Here is a 16,467-nt window from a genome sequence, read left to right as displayed (position 1 = left end):
GCCCACAGCGCCTTTGTAGAATGTTTAGTAGTCTCGTGTGCGTCAGCCGTGTTGCATTTTAATTATTAAATCACAATATAGAAATCATATGTTGCTAATAAGATATTTGTGTGTAGTTATATAAACCGTGTAAAAAGTATAACTTACGTCGTAGAAGAATAAATTATAATAAATTTAGAACACTCGAAAGGCATTATCTGAGCCAGCTATTCATTGTCTTGGGGTATGCTCGATTTGTAACTCCGTCATAGCGATCACCCTGAGGTTCTGTTAAACTATGAGAGCCCGCCCTCAGGGGCTGTAAAGGACTGACATTGCGCATAATCGTTACTTGGACAGGACCTTGGGGGCGTTCCAGACTACTTCACCACACAGAAAGAGTAAACAAATTACGGTTTATGTTGATGTATAGTGGGAGAGGGTGTTATAATAGTTGCCTCATTGTCAACCTGAAAAGATTATTAGACACTGTGAAAACACCAGAGAGACACATTTAACGTTCAGAACCTGAACTCGGTGCGGTGAGTGCACCGCGCAGGATGTCGGCGCAGCCTGTTGCCGTTGGCAACTGAATCTCTGGAACACACCCCAGCGTCACACCCGCGGTCACGTGACAAGGAAAAACAAATGCGCGGCACTTAGTTACCTCTACCCGTTTGTTCACATCGAATAAACACACCTATGTACCGAACTGGACACTGTTGCTTTCACTTCAAAACTCATGCTAACGCTTCAGTTCTGTAACCCATGCACTTGGCGTGATTTAATATAATGCAGGGTAACAACAGAAAGCCTGACGCAGGACGACCCAGACCAAGCAGCGTTAGATCTGGTGGTGAAACAAAACAAGTCCGCAAAGTACACATCAGAAAAGTTCCTTACAGAGTTGGATACAGCTGGAACAAAGGTGGAAGACTCAAGGAGCTGAGGATAAGGTGCTAAAACACTTAATTCACTTTATTTTAGCATACTGCTTTTAACATTTATAATTTAGTCTGACTTTTTCAACCACTGCAGACACTTGGCCAGAAAGTTCCTAAAGATATGGATCCAGAATACCTTTGGCCGAGTTCTTCCTCATAAAGCCAGGTAATATGTTACACTTATTTACAAAGTGGAATCCTTGAAATAAGTCATGTGTAAATTAGTTTAGTTGTAAAGCTGGCTCTCAGGTCTGTGTCACTGTCACCTGTTCACCTGGGTTCTCTAATTCAAAGGAATATTGGATGTTGCAGGTCTCACTATGACAGCGTGGTGCTGAGACGAGCCTTTGAAGGATGGAGAGAAGAGTGGTGGACATCCAGACGGGAGTGGAGCCTCACAATGCGAGCAGAGTGTCACTACAGGTCAGCTCAAGCACTGTACTTAAGAACCATTTTGATGTACTTGATTATTTATATTTTATGCCACTTAATATTTCTCCACTTCAGTTAAGAGGGAACTATTGTACTTTTTATTCACACTACATTTATCCTATAGAAAAACAGATTTGGATCGGATGGGACTTTGTAGCCCAGAAACCTGGTCACAGGTGGTTACTGTGTTATTTTGTGTTTCAGGTATTATCTGTATAACTTGACACTTCATAGCTGGCGGACATTTACAACAGTTCAGAGGGAAAAGAAGAGCAAAGTGCAAAATGCTCAGTCACATGGTATGATTTTACAAACAAGAGTTTATCCAACCTTATATAGCCTCATGTTTCATCAGATATCTCACGAAGCTGCTGTGTTATTAATCACTTTGTTTCCTCAACCAGCTGACAGGCAGCGGATGCGTGTGGTTTGGGACAGGTGGGAGGTTTTCATAGAGATGAGGCGAATGAAGAAGAGAATGCTTGAATCAGCTTTTGAGCAGAACAGACTCACAACCCTGCAGTAAGTTCACAGTATTTACCAAGCATAGTACTGTACAGATACCGCCGTGACTGGATAAAAATCTGAACATCTAAAGTGCCAACCTTAGTACAGTACTGTAGCTCTACACTCTTAGTATTAAGCAAGCTATCAGCTTTACTCCTGTTGTATTTCTTTTTACCTGTGCAGTTCTGCATGGAGCCTGTGGCAGACTAGGCTGCAGCAGCATCAACACCTCCACATTTTGGAAGACCAAGCTCTTAAACAACAGGCGCTGACTTTACAGTGGAGGGTAAACATCCAACTTGCTCATCTGTCATAAATTTTCACCTTCATTTACCTCAACATAAATACGGGTCTCTGTGGTATTTCCTTTTCTACTTTGTGTGATGTGTGCGCTGCTCTTTTTTTGGCAAAGGCTTGGCTTCGGTGGAAAGAAATGCACACAGCTTCCTGTTGCCAGAAAGAGAAAGAATCCAAGGCTTCACTTCACTTCATCCTCAGACTGAAAAGAAAAACATTGCATCAGTGGACGAGTTATGTGTCCTGCTGCCATAACAAAAGAAGATCACAAGGTCATTTTAATCACCTGCCTGGCATACATACTTTTTGTGCATATCTTAACTTTTTTTTAGCTGCAGTGCTCTATTTTCTCTTACCATTCCCTTTCTGATGTTGTAGCTGCAGCTCAGCGTGCCTGTCATCTCCGCCTGCTGAGGATGTGTTGGAATAAGTGGAGCAAGGCATTGCATCGCAGGTGGAGCGAGGAGGACCGCTTGCAAGCTGCAGGGCAGTTAGCCATACACAGCACCCAACGCAGAACACTGGAGCGATGGAGAGCTTGTATCCTAATCTGTACATAGAATTAATATATCTTTATCTACAGCATCATAAGTAGTCCACTGCAGGACACTAAGTTCTTACATTTATCAGTACAGTTATTTTGATCCTGAGCTCGTCAGTAGATGTGGCGTTGTGCAAAGATGAAGCTGAGATAAACCAGATGGCGAGTCAACACCACCAACATCATCTCCTGGTGAGTACCCAAAAAAATTAAGCAGCTACATATCAGTAGAGAACGTGTTCATTTCATGTGTTGATCAGTGTGTATCCTTGTTGCAGAGTGCTGGGTTGCAGGGACTTTCTCTTAACGTCATCCAGAACAAAACACATCGCTTAAACAACAACATGGCTCTTCAGCATCATTATCAAACTGTAATAGATGAACACTCATCCTAAAACTACATTTATAAGTTAAGTACTTCAGTTAAAGTTTCCATTGACGGTTGAAGGTTTATGTTTTTGCCTCTTGTAGATGATAAGGAGGTTTTTGAAAGCTGTGGCAGGACCGTCTGGAGGAGGCTGAAGACAAGAGTTTTCAACCACTAACAGAAATGGCACAGACTAACTACAGGTGCTGTTATTTACTTTTTCCATAATGTGGCTTCACCTACATTTGCCCTGGAGTAAAATAATGTATTAACCGGGGCACAGAATTGCATCTGCATGTTCAAAATTTAATTTGAAGTCATTCCTGTGTGAATAATTTTGGTTTAAATGTTTATCTAAAATGTTTTTTTCCCTTTTGACAGCACGTCTCTGTTGAGCAGCTGTTTTCACCACTGGAGAGAGAAACTTGCTGAACAGAGACACATGCAGGTATTTTTAGGACAAAAACAGAATTTTCAGTTCAAGAGCAATACTTACAGAACAGGAATACCTTTATAGAAATAAGAGAGATTTATCTAAAAGACTTCAATTATACAAGCAATCATACAAGTTACTCACTCAATCAACATAAAACACCTATTTTGATAACCAAGCAAAAATACCAAACAAGCACTGGCTTCTTAAATGTTAGTATTTTCTGCTTTTCTCTACTGTGTGATACTAATAAACTAAAAAAAACATCATGTTTTTCTGCAGGAATTGGAGCATCGTGCAGATGTGTGGTTTGCAGAGCGCATTCTGCCTCAGTGTTTCAACTCATGGGTTGAGTTCACTCTGCAGAGGAGACTCCATAAACTGAGGAAACACAAGGCAGAAGTCCATGATCAGTGAGTTACTGTCTTTTTCCTCCAGACTTGTAGTTTTTTTGAGGTTTATTTCCAAATTATTAAGCAGGTGAACTGATTTGTTTGTGTTATCAGGCGGCGGCAGTACACCTGGGTGTTCTACACCTGGTGGGAACGGTCGGAGAAGCACAAGGAGCAGATGCTCTCTGAGCGGATGGTATGCCAGCTGTAGATGGAAGCTATGTTGTTGAATGTGTATCAGACACTAACAGATAACTTGTTGTCATCAGGCTATTCTTCACGAGGAGCAATGCCACATGCAGAGAGCCTGGGCTCGCTGGAGGCAAAGGACTGAGCAGCGGATCAGTGAGGAGGAGAAACAGAAAGCTTCAGACTGTCTGTACCTGCACCGACTTCTCCACAAGACGATGACACAGTGGAAGGACAACAGCACTGAGATTCGAGACAGGTGCTGCTGAAGTGATTCACTGGTCTGAGTACATCAGAACTGTTGACTCACACATTTGTTTGTTTATTTATGTGTCAGGAGAAACCGAGAGCAGCAGGCCTGTCATCAGGGTGATCTGCACCGCATGAAATGGGCTCTGGAAAAATGGAAAAAGGTGCTTTTTGTGGTCTTCATCCTGTCTCATCTGTGGAGCAGCTTTTCATACACTGCAGGGCATCAGTGCTTTGGCTAAACAGAGAAAAAACTTAAACTAAAATGAAAAAAAGTTTGGAAAGAGCTTCTTGTGCATCCCCTTTAAATGCTTATCACTGGCATTTCTGGTGTCTTTCATTTTCAAATTTTGCATTCATATTCTTAGGACTGTAACTAAAACCTGCCAGTTGTATCGTTGATTAATTCATTACTAGTTTTGTCTCTAAAATTAGGAAAATTATAAAAATGTTATAATATCCATCAGCCCAAGTTAGTGTCTTCCAGTGTCTTCATTTGTCCAGACAACAATCAAACATTTTAAAGATATTCAGTCGACTTTAATGTATGATAAAGAAAAGGATCAATCTGTCACATTTGGAGACGCTGGAAGCATCAAATGTTTGTTAGAAAAATGACTAAATGGTTGCTGCTTAATTTTCTGTCGATCAGCTGATCGATTGATAATTGCTCTATATATCTTAAAGAATATCAAGGAGGCACAGTTATTTGTGTAAGGTGCCTGTGTGTTAGTGATTCTTGTGTGTTTGATCAGTTTGTTCAGAGCCAGAGAGTGAAAAAAAGCAAACTGGACGAGATGCAGCGTTACCATGAAGCTAAAGTTCTCAAACACACTTTTACAGCCTGGGAGGTGATATAAGCATCAGTTACAAGTATTAAAATCACATGATATCATACATTTGGAGTAATAAAGATAATGTGAGAGCTGACACACCGTGGCCTGCTGTATTCACAGACACACCACCAACAAATGTCTCACATCTACTGTCATGCAGAGGAACTTTACAGACAGCAAACACAGCGATTTCTCAGGTATTAAACACAAATACACAAATATATTCTTCAGATATCTGAAATTAAACATTGACTTTCTCTAATTAGAAACCACAGCTTCGTATGAGCGTCATCAGTTTCAATCATGTCTCTCCAGGACGGTTCTGTTGGTGTGGACGGAGAACGCAGCGCTACAGGCAGAGGTCCGGCTCATGGAGCAGCGAGCACAGAGTCACTATCAGCACTTTCTTCAGTTTAAGGTTATAAAGCAGTCTGATGCCTTAATCCTCACAAATTAATACAGTTCTCTTCTGAACCTTTGCTCATTGCTTTCTTTGCACTAAATCTCTACAGGTGTTTCTTGCGTGGAGAGAAGCGACAACACGTGCAGTGTCAAAGCGTCACCAGCAGGAGGAAGCAGTCAGCAGGGCTCAGAGGTCCATAAACCAAGGTAACAACATGCAGTGTCTCCACAAATAGCGCAGTTCAACTCCAATTCAGTTTTTATTCAATAAAAACAAACTTTATTTTATTTATGGAAATGTCACTTCCCTGCAGCCCTTAGCAAAATTTCCAGTGTGTTTTGCAAGTAAAACATTTTTTTTGTAGTAACAGACACAGCTTCATGGCTAAAAAAGTTTTGTTTAATGCAACGTGATTGGCTTTCCCACTCACTTGGCCAAATGTCAGAGATACATAAAACTGCAGGAGACTTTGATGGAGTGAGCTTTACACTTTGTAAGCTGATGTTTTCTGTGTTTAGTGCGTCTGCTGCGGTCTTTCAGACGATGGAGGAAACAAACCAGAGAGGCTCGGAGGGAGAGGATGTGTATGGAAAAAGCCAGGCAGCACCATAACTCCAAACTCCTCTCTAAAGCACTGAAAGCATGGAATAAGCATCACTACCAGCACCGGAAATATAAGGTTTCCAATTAATTTTCCCTTAACTGTTAAATAAAGCCACACGCTGTGACATGGATACTTAAAAATGTGATTATCTCATAGGTGATGAAAAGACAAGGAGTCTTGTTGCTGAGATTAAAGATGTACCAGACCTACTTTGAACAGTGGAAAATAAAGGTTTGTTTATGTTGCATTTCACATGCTAAACACTGATTTTACACATAAAGATCAGTTTACTTGTCATGAAGAGTCGCTCTCAGAGTAGGACTCAGCCAGTGAAAAAAAGGAGCCTTGCAAAGTTTGGGGGAAAAAAAACAACTACCATCACTAAAAAGGATATATCGTCCTCTGCTGCTTTGATTTGATCAAATCTGTTTTCTAATGGTCCCTCACACCTCTGTCCAATGCTAAATCTTTGGAATCAGGCACAGATAGAGAAGTGAAAACAGACAATTGGCACTGTTTTATTGGTATGATACTGTTTCTTGTGGTGCTAATTGTTCAGCTTGCTATGTGAAGATTTAATGTGAGTAGATAATGAGCTCACTCCATCAAAGTCTCCTGCTGTTTTATGTATCTTTGACATTTGGCCAATCAGTTGTACATAGTGAGTGGGAGAACCAATCACATTGCATTAAACAACCGGCTGTGACTTTGGTTTACTTCCTGCTAACAGCTGCAGCACAGACGGAGAGAAGTTAAGCAGACGGAGCGAGCGCTCTGGCACTGGTCCCTCACTCTTCAGGCCAAGGTAACACATTCTTTTTTTCCCAGGGCCTCACGAGGAAATTGAGCACAAACATTGTAGAACTGGCACTCACAAGGTTTTAACGTGTCTCTGTGTGTTTCGGTGAACCTGCCGCAGGTGCTGTGCAGATGGAGGCTGCTGGTCGCTGAGGAGCGCAAGAAGCAGGAGCAGGCGGCCAGAGCTGCACAGGTCTACAGAGACCAGCTGCTGCGGGAGGGCGTGACGTGCATCCTCACATATGCAGCTCACATGAACGATCTCACAACAAGCCTCACGCAACACAACCAAGAGCAAGTGGGTATTTATGTGTGTGCTCATGTCACTTCAGACGTCGTGTGCTCTGTTTCTTAAAGTCCGCCTGTGTCCTGCAGAGAGCACGCCATCTCCAGAGAGTGGTTAAACGCTGTGCGATGCGGTGGAAGCAGCGGGCGCTGTGTAAAACACCAAGAGAACAGGGGGTCAAAGGGCAACCGCAGAAGAAGAGCGTGACCTTCTGTTTGACTGCCCCTGGACTGGAGAGCGTCTCCTCGTCTGACTCAGCGGAGCAGAAAGCTGAGGATGGAGTGCTGAGCAAGCTGTGAGTCTGAGCCTCTGACAGGCTGTGAATCTGTCTTTAACACATGGACTCAGTCTTACAGAGTTTGTCACTTCTTTTGCAGGCTGTCCACCCGCATGCCTCGACGACAGCCGCGTCGCTACATAGAAATGTTCAAGTCTCCACCGACAGTCTTGTCACATAAAGGGTAAACATCTGTGAATACATTTTTGATTCAAAATAATCATCATGCACCTCTATTTACATGAAACCACTGACGAACACGTTTTTCCTTTTTTCTCTAGCGCCCAAAACCAGACTGGCATCACTGGCACTGAATCAGCTCCAAAACCTTTTGGGTTCAGCTCTCCCCCACAGAAAAACCATCCTGCAGTGTTGCTGCCAGCTCCCTCCTGCTAAAGTCCCTGTTACCTCCACACATCAGAGCACCATCACATCTACTGTGTCACCCTCTCACCCTCAGTTGTCTGTTGTTGACTCCTCTCAGGGAACTGAAAACCAAGACCTTCTTTTACCTCCTTCTGCTTTCATGAGCATTGGATTTCAAAATACGGTAATAATCACCCGTTCTTTGGACAGATATCAGTGTGCATTCGCTGCCAAATTAAGTGACTCAGCTTTGGCTATATCATTCTTTTTTTTCAAGTTGGGAAAGTCCAGCAACCCAGGTGATGTCCCACTTGTGCCTTTTCATCATTTTGTTGCTCCTGTTAAAGATAGTTCCAGGTATCCAGGTACTGTAGCTGCACTTCTCCTCCCAGTAACGATTATAAAAACATGATTGTTAAGTTTGGATTGTGAAGAACATCATTAACACCATGGTCAAAACAACTATCTGTTGTGCTTTTTAAAGAGACACATCTGAGAGCACCCAGTGAAAACACTGACGGTCTTTGTGTAAAAGATGTTACTGATCCAGCATCAGTTCTGACAAGAGAACTGCTCAGCATTCAGCTGGACATGAAGAGTTTCCATCAGGACAGGAAGCAGCTCCGGTAAAAAAACAAAACATAAATACAAGAAAAGATTTCCATTCTTATTGTGTTGTTGTCCACTTTGTCACCATAGTAACTGATGTTTGATTGTGTGTGTGTTCACTCAGGGCGTGGCAGAAACTGAGGGAGGTATTGCAGAGTTGGCTGCAGACCAGTGGAGAGGATGAAGAAATGGAAAAAAACTCTGTTTGTGAGGAGTTGAAGGAGGTGATAAGATGTTTAACAAGTAACAACACTTTAATACTACGAAAAGGGGCAGACTGTACAGTTGTACAATGGCACAGTTATCGGCAGTAGCACCTAAGTTTGTTATTTACATTTAAAAAATATATATATATTTTTGTGCCCTAAGTCTTCAGTTTTCCTCCCAGGTTCATTTCGATGTTTTGAAACTTTTGAAACATCAACGCTGAGCTGAGATTACATCAGTCACACTTATCATTAATTTGTAAAATCACTTTTTAAAAAGACTTCTCAGGAAAACAATTAATAATTAATCTGAAAAAAGTGTGTTTTGTCGGTTAATGGCCCCACTTGCCATTCACTTCACAACCTTGACTAATTATAACTGTACCTAATGAGAAAGAATGTACTGTATCCACTCACTTAGACCAAGCTGGGAGAGAAGAAATGTTCACTGCTCGGCTAAAATTTATGCGGTCTTGCTCTATCATCAAGTGGAAATACATTTAACTGTCCGAGGCAATTGAATTATGGAAAGAGACGTGGCAGGCTGCCAGTGCCAAGCTACCTCTATCTAACTTCCCCAAATCACACTGATGGCTTAAATTTTGCATGCATTCTTCTGAGCAATAAATCTCCGGCTGTGAAAAAGGGGTCATATGAGGGGAAACTGTATCAAATCACCGACACTGATTCTGAGTTTTCCTGTGACACAGTTGATGTTTTTGATGTTTGACAGCTGGACGAGCGCATCGACAGAATGTCGGCCGAACTGGCGAAACGCAAACCGATGATGCTGCTGCACGCAGAGAGGATCCAGCATTTACAGACCGTCCTCCACGCTACAGGAGTTTCCGCTCACTATCGAAAAGCACAAGAGATGGAAACTGAGAACTCTGTGTTTACAACGTGACAGGAAACAGCACCGGTCCTCACACACTCCCAAAGTGATTACACCTGCTGACTGTTTGAACGCCTGTTCATCTCCCCATGATCACATTTCTTATAACAATATGAAGCCTGCTTGTTTTTTAGACTAAACCTTTCTACCTTTTATAAAATGGTTATCTTAATGACCAAGTAATCTATTTATTATTGTTAAATATCATGTAAACAGTCTTAAAATCGTCCTTAGTACCTTAGAGCAAGCCCTCACCTCTACATCTATACTTTTAACCTACTTGAGACGTTGGGTAGGGGTCGTCCTTGTGACAGATGGTGCTAAATGTTTTCCATATGTGTGCAAAAAGTGACTACTGTTTTCAAAGGAGCCGAGCCCTTACGCAATAGGTTCTCTATTTCCCGGTTAGTACCAATGCCTCTAATACTTTGGAAAATCTATGCAGGCAAATCAGTGATTTCAGACTAACGGAGAGGACAGCTGTCTGCTGCGCTCTGCAGACTGCATGAGACCGATTCATTAGAGTCTTTGATCCACTACAGGACAGAATGCGAGGACTTTATGCTTTTTTAGTCTTGTTCATCTTTGTCTGCTGCGTCAGGGGTAAGTTTTGTCACTGCGCCAGTTTCAGTTTCTATTTACGCTGATAAGTGATTTTATTCTCATTTTCAGTCTCACTGTGTTGTTGAATGTTTTATGTTTTTTTCTTTTGTAACTTTTGGCTTTTCTTTGTTACTGACAAAGTTGTCAGTTGTCTGTGGAGCTCTTTGCCTCTCAGGACATTATTAAAACTGATTTTAACATAAATGTCGTAAAATCATTTCCCAGTTTAATGATCTGTGAATCTGCCTTCAGATTTTTTGTATTTAATTCATTAAATACCTGCATCTTAAAACACAATTAAGTTGACAGACAACTAAATTCTGCACTAGATGCACAGTGTGTTAAACTTCTGACTGACTTGTGTGGACTGTTTGAACTGTTTCTTACATGACAGCGAAGAAGGTGCGGTGGTGCACGGTGTCAGATCCTGAACAGAGGAAGTGTGCAGAACTAGCTAAAGCTCTGGTGGCGGTGCTGCCTCCAGCTGATGTGGTAGCTTTTGCCCGACTCTCATGCATACGAGCGTCCAGCACGACTGACTGCATCGAAAGGATCAGGGTGAGCCACGCTTCACCTTCAACACCTGCAACATCATGATTGTAACCCTGGTTGAAATAGTGAGTAAAAAGTTCTGCATGGGTCAAGGTTGCAGCTTCATGTTGAAATTGTAAAAGATATAATTCGCTCAGTAGACCAGCATATATTAATGAATGAATAAATGATGCTGTTCATCTTCCATGATCACATTTCTAAATAAATGAAGAAAGAAACTTTGCACTGTTTTGGTGATAAAATAAGTTTTTTCACTTAAAGTATATTGTCCAGGGTTTGAATTTGGAGTTTGAATTCCCTGCTAATATTGAGATGAATTTAAAAATAAAATGTTTTAAATTGAAGTTGCAACCCCACCCTGCAGAATCTGGACAAGTGAGCAGGTTTGATTCCTTGGTTTGTCTTTGGATGGTTTGTATAATGAATGAAGCCTGATGGAATCACGCTACATTAACATCTGCTTTGAGTTGTGAGGTTAAGACTCACTCTTTGAATTCTTTCTCTCAGGCAAACCGTGCTGATATTGTGACATTAGATGCAGGAGAAGTTTATTCTGCTGTGAAGCAGTTCGGCCTCGTCGCCATTGCTAAGGAGATCTACAGTGATGGTAGGTTCACGTCACATTTCGGAGACACTTCCACATGTCTCTTCAGCTTTATTTTCTAAGCCTAGTGTTCCTGTCTGTGATTGTCCGCCTGTGTCTGTACTACAGGAGGCTGTATTCTGTCTGTGGCTGTGGTGAGAAACAGCAGCTTGGACATACGGTCCCTGCAGGGCCTCAGGAGTTGTCACAGCGGGGCTCGATGGACAGCTGGATGGAGTCTTCCTCTCGGCTTCCTGCTGTCCCGAAACTACCTGAGCTGGTCAAAGGAGCAGCCACTCAGTCAGGGTAATGATATTATCAGCAGCAACCAGTGAATGCAGCACAGTGTGGAAATGTCCTCTTTCTATTTTCTCTTTTCTCTTTACTGGTCCTCTGGTTTTTCAGTCTCCTGACTTGTTTTTCTCCTCTCGAGCAGACGTCAGTACATTTTTCAGTGCCAGCTGTATTCCTGGAGCTGCTGCCATGGCACCTCCTCTGTGCGCTCTGTGCCAAGGCCAGAAGTCTTACATTCGCCAGAAGAATTACCTCTGTGAAACGTCTCACAGTGAGCCCTTCTACAACAACCAGGGAGCCCTCAGGTCAGGTTCAACTAAAGATCAATAAGGATGCATGTTTACTATATTTGAAATATGTGAAATAACAGTGAAAACATTGATGAATTTCTCCTACTGCACAGATGTCTCAGGAGCGGGGCAGGGGATGTTGCATTTGTGGACCACCTAGCCCTTGAAAGTATTGAAGGTAAACAATATCTTCTAATGGATTTAATCCTGTAGTATCTTACTTTTCATTCATTCTATTAGAAATTAAAAACTTTCTTGCAGCATCCTTGTGGCCTAAAGGTTTAAGACACGGACCATGTCGTCTTCAGTTTCAGTCCAGCCAGAGCAAATCCTCCCTCATGTCCCTGTCCTTTAATTTCCTGTCAGCTCGAGGCAAAAATGCCTGAAAAATACTCTGAAAAAAAGAGAAATAAACAGGGGTATACATGTACCTTCCAGGGGCTATTTCTGCTGTTATCAGAGGGTAGTTAGTTGTAACACCTGAACGCCACCTGAGCTGCAGCTAAGAGTGAGAGAGAAGTCGGAAAGATCAATCCCAAACACTGACAATTCCAGGATCCCTACATCTTGTATGAAAACATTATTACAACAATTCTGTTGTTTTTAATAATTCATAGTGTTAAATAAAAATATAAACAACATCCTGCTGATTTTTTAAAGAAAGCAACCATCTGCTTTTTCACCCTCTCATCTGTTTTCTCAGAGAGTGAGAGTGATGAGTTCAGGTTACTGTGTACTAACGGCACACAGGCTCCTCTCAGCCACTACAGAACCTGTAATCTGGGACGTGGTCCTGGGGGGGGCACAGTCACCAGATTAAACTTTCGCAAGTTTGCTCGCAAATTCCTAACAACAGTGCAGGTATGTTTTTTTTTCTTCAGTCCTTTGCTTCACCCACAAATATCACATGTTTTCTTTGTGTGCTCCGTGTCTGTAGTTACCTTTTTATCACTGTAAAACATTCTTTAAGGATTCTTTGTTATTCTACAGACGATGTTTGGCCAACGAGGAAGAGAGAGGCAGCGCTTCCAACTCTTCAACTCTTCGACTTTTGGGGAAAACGATCTTCTCTTCAAAGACGTGACAGATAAACTTGCTGTTCTGGCAGATGACATGGACGTCAGTCAGGTGCTGGGGCTGGATTATGTGGCTCTTCTCAAAGGCCTCGGACATGAAGGTGCTTATCCTCCTCTGATGTGTGGTTCTTAATTTTTATATTGAAGACTTTTGAAGAGTGGCTGTGATTGAACCTGTGTGTGTGCAGGAAGCTCACTGGAGGACAGTGTTGTGCGATGGTGCTGCATCAGCCATGCAGAGCAGAAGAAATGCGAACAGTGGGCTCTCAGTATTAAGTCAGACCCGCTGGTGTGTGTTAGAGCAGTGTCAATGCGTGACTGTATCGAGAAAATTAAGGTACGTCATGTAAACTGAAGAATATCAGGGTTTTTTATCACAGTCTGTAAAGTAATATTATAAAAGCTCTGCACCTTCACTACAGAGGGACGAGGTGGACGCTGTCTCACTGGATGCAACTCACTCATTCATTGCTGGGAGATGTGGTCTCGTCCCTGTTGTAACAGAATATTACGGTAAGTAATTTGTCTTCATTACTCCTCCAACTATTAGCCAATGAATCAATTGAAAATAATGTGAATCATGACAAAGATATGTATTTGATTAATTCAAGCTCATTCAATCTTGTCAATATTTGCTTCGTTCAGCTTCTCAGATGTGAATATGTGCAACTTTTTTTGTTTTTATATCAGTATGAACTAAATATCTTTAAGTTTTGAACTGATAATCACAAAACGAGCAATTTAAAGTCATTGGGAAAGTCAGTATACAAATGACTGTCTCACTTAACTAGTAATTGTATCTATAAAATGTCAGAAAACAGTGAAAACACCTCATATTTCTTAGTGCGCCTCAGTATTGATCCTACAGGTGTTCAGTTGAGTTGAGATTTGGCGACTGTGAGAGCCATAGCATATGATTCACATCGTTTTCATATTGATGAGGGTAGACGTCCTATTCCTCCACTCATTTTTCAGGTTTTTCCTTTGATTTGTCACCTGTTTGTACATTTATCTGTTTCTCCTTGTTGTCTTGGACTCTCTCAGGAAAAAAATGTGTGCTCGCTGAAGGATCAACTCACTTAGAGACAGATGGTAAGATGAAAATAAAAACCAGCTAAATGCCGGGCTTACAGTGACCCTGAAAGCTGAGGTGATTATCGTCACCGCTGTCTGTCTCCTCAGTGTTGCCCTCTGTGGTTGGTGTAGCAGTTGCAAAGCGCTCCAGCAGAAACATTTTCATTGGGAACCTCGGAGGTCGTCGCTCCTGTCACAGCCACATGTACAGCCCCTCGGGCTGGCTGCTGCCATACAGACACACACTGAGCCTGGAGCATAACAGCAGCTCCCCCTGTGACCCAGACCAAGGTGCTGTTTGCTGTTTAACTTATTCACCAGTATTCACCTTTTATTTCCAGCAGCAGTCCTCTTGCTGTTGGCTGCTTGTGTTATTGGCATTTTATTGCACTATGTAACTGTCTATGTTTTCTCAGTGTACAACCAGGTGTTTTGGAAAGGCTGTCTTCCTGGATCTCAGGGGAATCTGTGTAAAGTGTGTATGGGAGGCACCGGGGAGGCCGCAACCAAACGCTGTGCTGACAACCACAATGAGCGTTACTATGGCAACATGGGGGCTTTAAGGTCTGAACGGTGGCTTATCTGAACCAGAGTTTTCTGCTTAAATTGGGAAAAAAAGCAACAAATATAAGTCCAGTATTCACTCTGCTTTTTGCTATTTTAGCTTCTCCAACAACTCTCGAGGGAAATACATAGTTGCTAACTTTGTGTGTGTTATTAAGTGCAGGTAGCGTACAGAGGGTTTATCAGAGCTGTTTCACAGCTGAAAACAGGTGAGAGCTGCACCTCAATACAAAAACTAGCAAGAGGGAACCAAAACAGTGAAATTGTTGGCTGGAAAACCACAAAATGACCTGAGAGGTTTTAAGAGCCACATACAAGTGGTCATTTGATCCTTTGTTAATATAAATATAATGTTTATTGTCAGTTTAAACAGCAACATTGGATAATAGACAGAACACACTATCAGCTGCTGTTAGCTGTTTCAGTGAAAATTGTTCTGCCTCCACCGCCACTATATTAAAGTGGGTGCTGAAATTTTAGAGACTGATGTCTCAAATAAAACCAGAACTGTCTGTGTGGATGGATGCTAAGAGGTCTAAATGAGAAAATATGATTTTTATGTGATTTGGTTGAACTGACCCTTTAATTGTTTACATTATTCACAGGTGTCTGGTTGGAGATCCCACTGGAAAAAGCTACGGAGATGTGGCCTTCCTCGAGCAGCACAACCTTGAGGCCAACATCCTCAGTGAGACATTCAAGATAAAGATTTGACATAAACACACACTCATGCTAACATACTGTATAGTGTGTGTTTGTTATGCTACAGTATGTTTTTGTCTTGTTGTACTTCAGGTCTGAGCTCCACTGGTTGGGCAGACGGCTGGACGTCGTCAGAGTTTGAGCTGCTGTGTGGTGATGGTCGTCGGGCCCCGTTGTCAGAGTGGGAGAGCTGTAACCTCGGAGTCATCCCACCGAACACCATCATGACTCGGCCAGTGCTCACGGCACGAGTGTACGACTTCCTCATGAAGTCACAGGTCAGTTTATGTCCTAATTTTTTTTATTTTTTTTTTACAATAAATAGGATTGTTTTAAATCAGTTTTTTAAATCGTTTCTTTTTTACATAAAGGAAACATTGGCAGCCACCCCAAACACAGAGTTCAAGCTCTTTGAGTCTCAGCAGTACGGAGAGAGTGATCTGCTGTTTAAAGATGCAACGAAGTGTTTCGTCCACACGAGCCATATCGACTACCGCTCCATCCTCGGAGAAGAGTTTTACACTCATGCAGAAACTGTCTTCAACTGCACACACTCTGGTACGACTGCAACCACTACACTGGCTGATTGTCATGCACGTCAAATATAACGTTTAACCAACTCCAATGCTAATGTATACCTTATACTTCCTCCCAACAGATATCTTGGAGTTTTGCAATCAGGACGTGTGCAGCATTTTCTAACAGACACAGAGTGGGAAACAACCTTTTGTGTGCTTCTCGATGATTAAATCCGGCAAACCATTGCTTGTATCATCAAGTTCACACAAAAACTGAGTGACTGTTTCTGCACAACAAAGGCTGGGATTTCAGTCATCACTAGATTGCTACACTTGTAAAAAAATATAGATGTAAAATCAGTGTGAAGAGAGTATGAAAATATATTAATGTGTACATTTTTCTAAGTATCAGCTAAATTCTTAGCAGTTTATATGGACCAGTTATATCACTGTATTTGTTTATAAAAGTCAAAATGATGGTGAGAATAAGAACTTTAAGAGCTATGTAGATGCAGATGTTATTATATCAGACTTTGTTAGTTTTAACTAGGTGTACTTAATAAACTGACCATGTATTATGTGTTATGTTATTCTATTTATA

General features: G+C 41.9%; 1 protein-coding gene across 2 annotated transcripts; it reads left to right on the top strand.

Moving 5' to 3' along the window:
* The first annotated feature begins 2,979 nt into the window (after positions 1-2,979).
* sxph (saxiphilin) lies at positions 2,980-16,444 on the top strand. 2 transcript variants are annotated; one of them, XR_007814265.1, is made up of 22 exons: positions 2,980-3,071; positions 3,172-3,270; positions 3,449-3,515; positions 3,783-3,913; positions 4,007-4,088; positions 4,162-4,340; positions 4,419-4,494; positions 5,086-5,181; positions 5,287-5,363; positions 5,482-5,584; positions 5,679-5,775; positions 6,088-6,248; positions 6,330-6,404; positions 6,904-6,978; positions 7,093-7,269; positions 7,347-7,552; positions 7,635-7,718; positions 7,816-8,084; positions 8,178-8,265; positions 8,385-8,526; positions 8,634-8,733; positions 9,449-9,785. XR_007814265.1 is itself a non-coding variant. In XM_051074355.1 (21 exons), the coding sequence occupies exons 5-21, from the start codon at positions 10,159-10,161 to the stop codon at positions 16,048-16,050; spliced, it is 2,187 nt and encodes a 728-aa protein (XP_050930312.1). In that variant the 5' UTR covers positions 7,938-8,084; positions 8,178-8,265; positions 8,385-8,526; positions 8,634-8,733; positions 9,449-10,158; the 3' UTR covers positions 16,051-16,444. The 2 variants fall into 2 exon arrangements, 1 of the variants encoding a protein (XP_050930312.1); XM_051074355.1 differs by lacking the exons at positions 2,980-3,071; positions 3,172-3,270; positions 3,449-3,515; ... (12 more) ...; positions 7,347-7,552; positions 7,635-7,718 and adding exons at positions 10,608-10,771; positions 11,273-11,372; positions 11,478-11,654; ... (11 more) ...; positions 15,720-15,906; positions 16,007-16,444 and having other exon boundaries at positions 7,938-8,084; positions 9,449-10,213.
* Positions 16,445-16,467: the final 23 nt, after the last annotated feature.

Source organism: Lates calcarifer, linkage group LG12, assembly GCF_001640805.2.
Source record: "Lates calcarifer isolate ASB-BC8 linkage group LG12, TLL_Latcal_v3, whole genome shotgun sequence".
NCBI lineage: Eukaryota > Metazoa > Chordata > Actinopteri > Centropomidae > Lates > Lates calcarifer.
The sequence above is the reverse complement of the archived record's forward strand: the minus strand, read 5'-3'. Positions and strand labels throughout refer to the sequence as shown.

Coding starts and splice junctions, on each gene's coding strand:
- sxph (XM_051074355.1), top strand. CDS start 10,159: ATGCGAGGACTTTATGCTTTTTTAGTCTTGTTCATCTTTGTCTGCTGC. Junction 12,794..12,922: donor AATTCCTAACAACAGTGCAG/GTATGTTTTTTT, acceptor GTTATTCTACAG/ACGATGTTTGGCCAACGAGG. Junction 14,101..14,190: donor AACTCACTTAGAGACAGATG/GTAAGATGAAAA, acceptor CTGTCTCCTCAG/TGTTGCCCTCTGTGGTTGGT.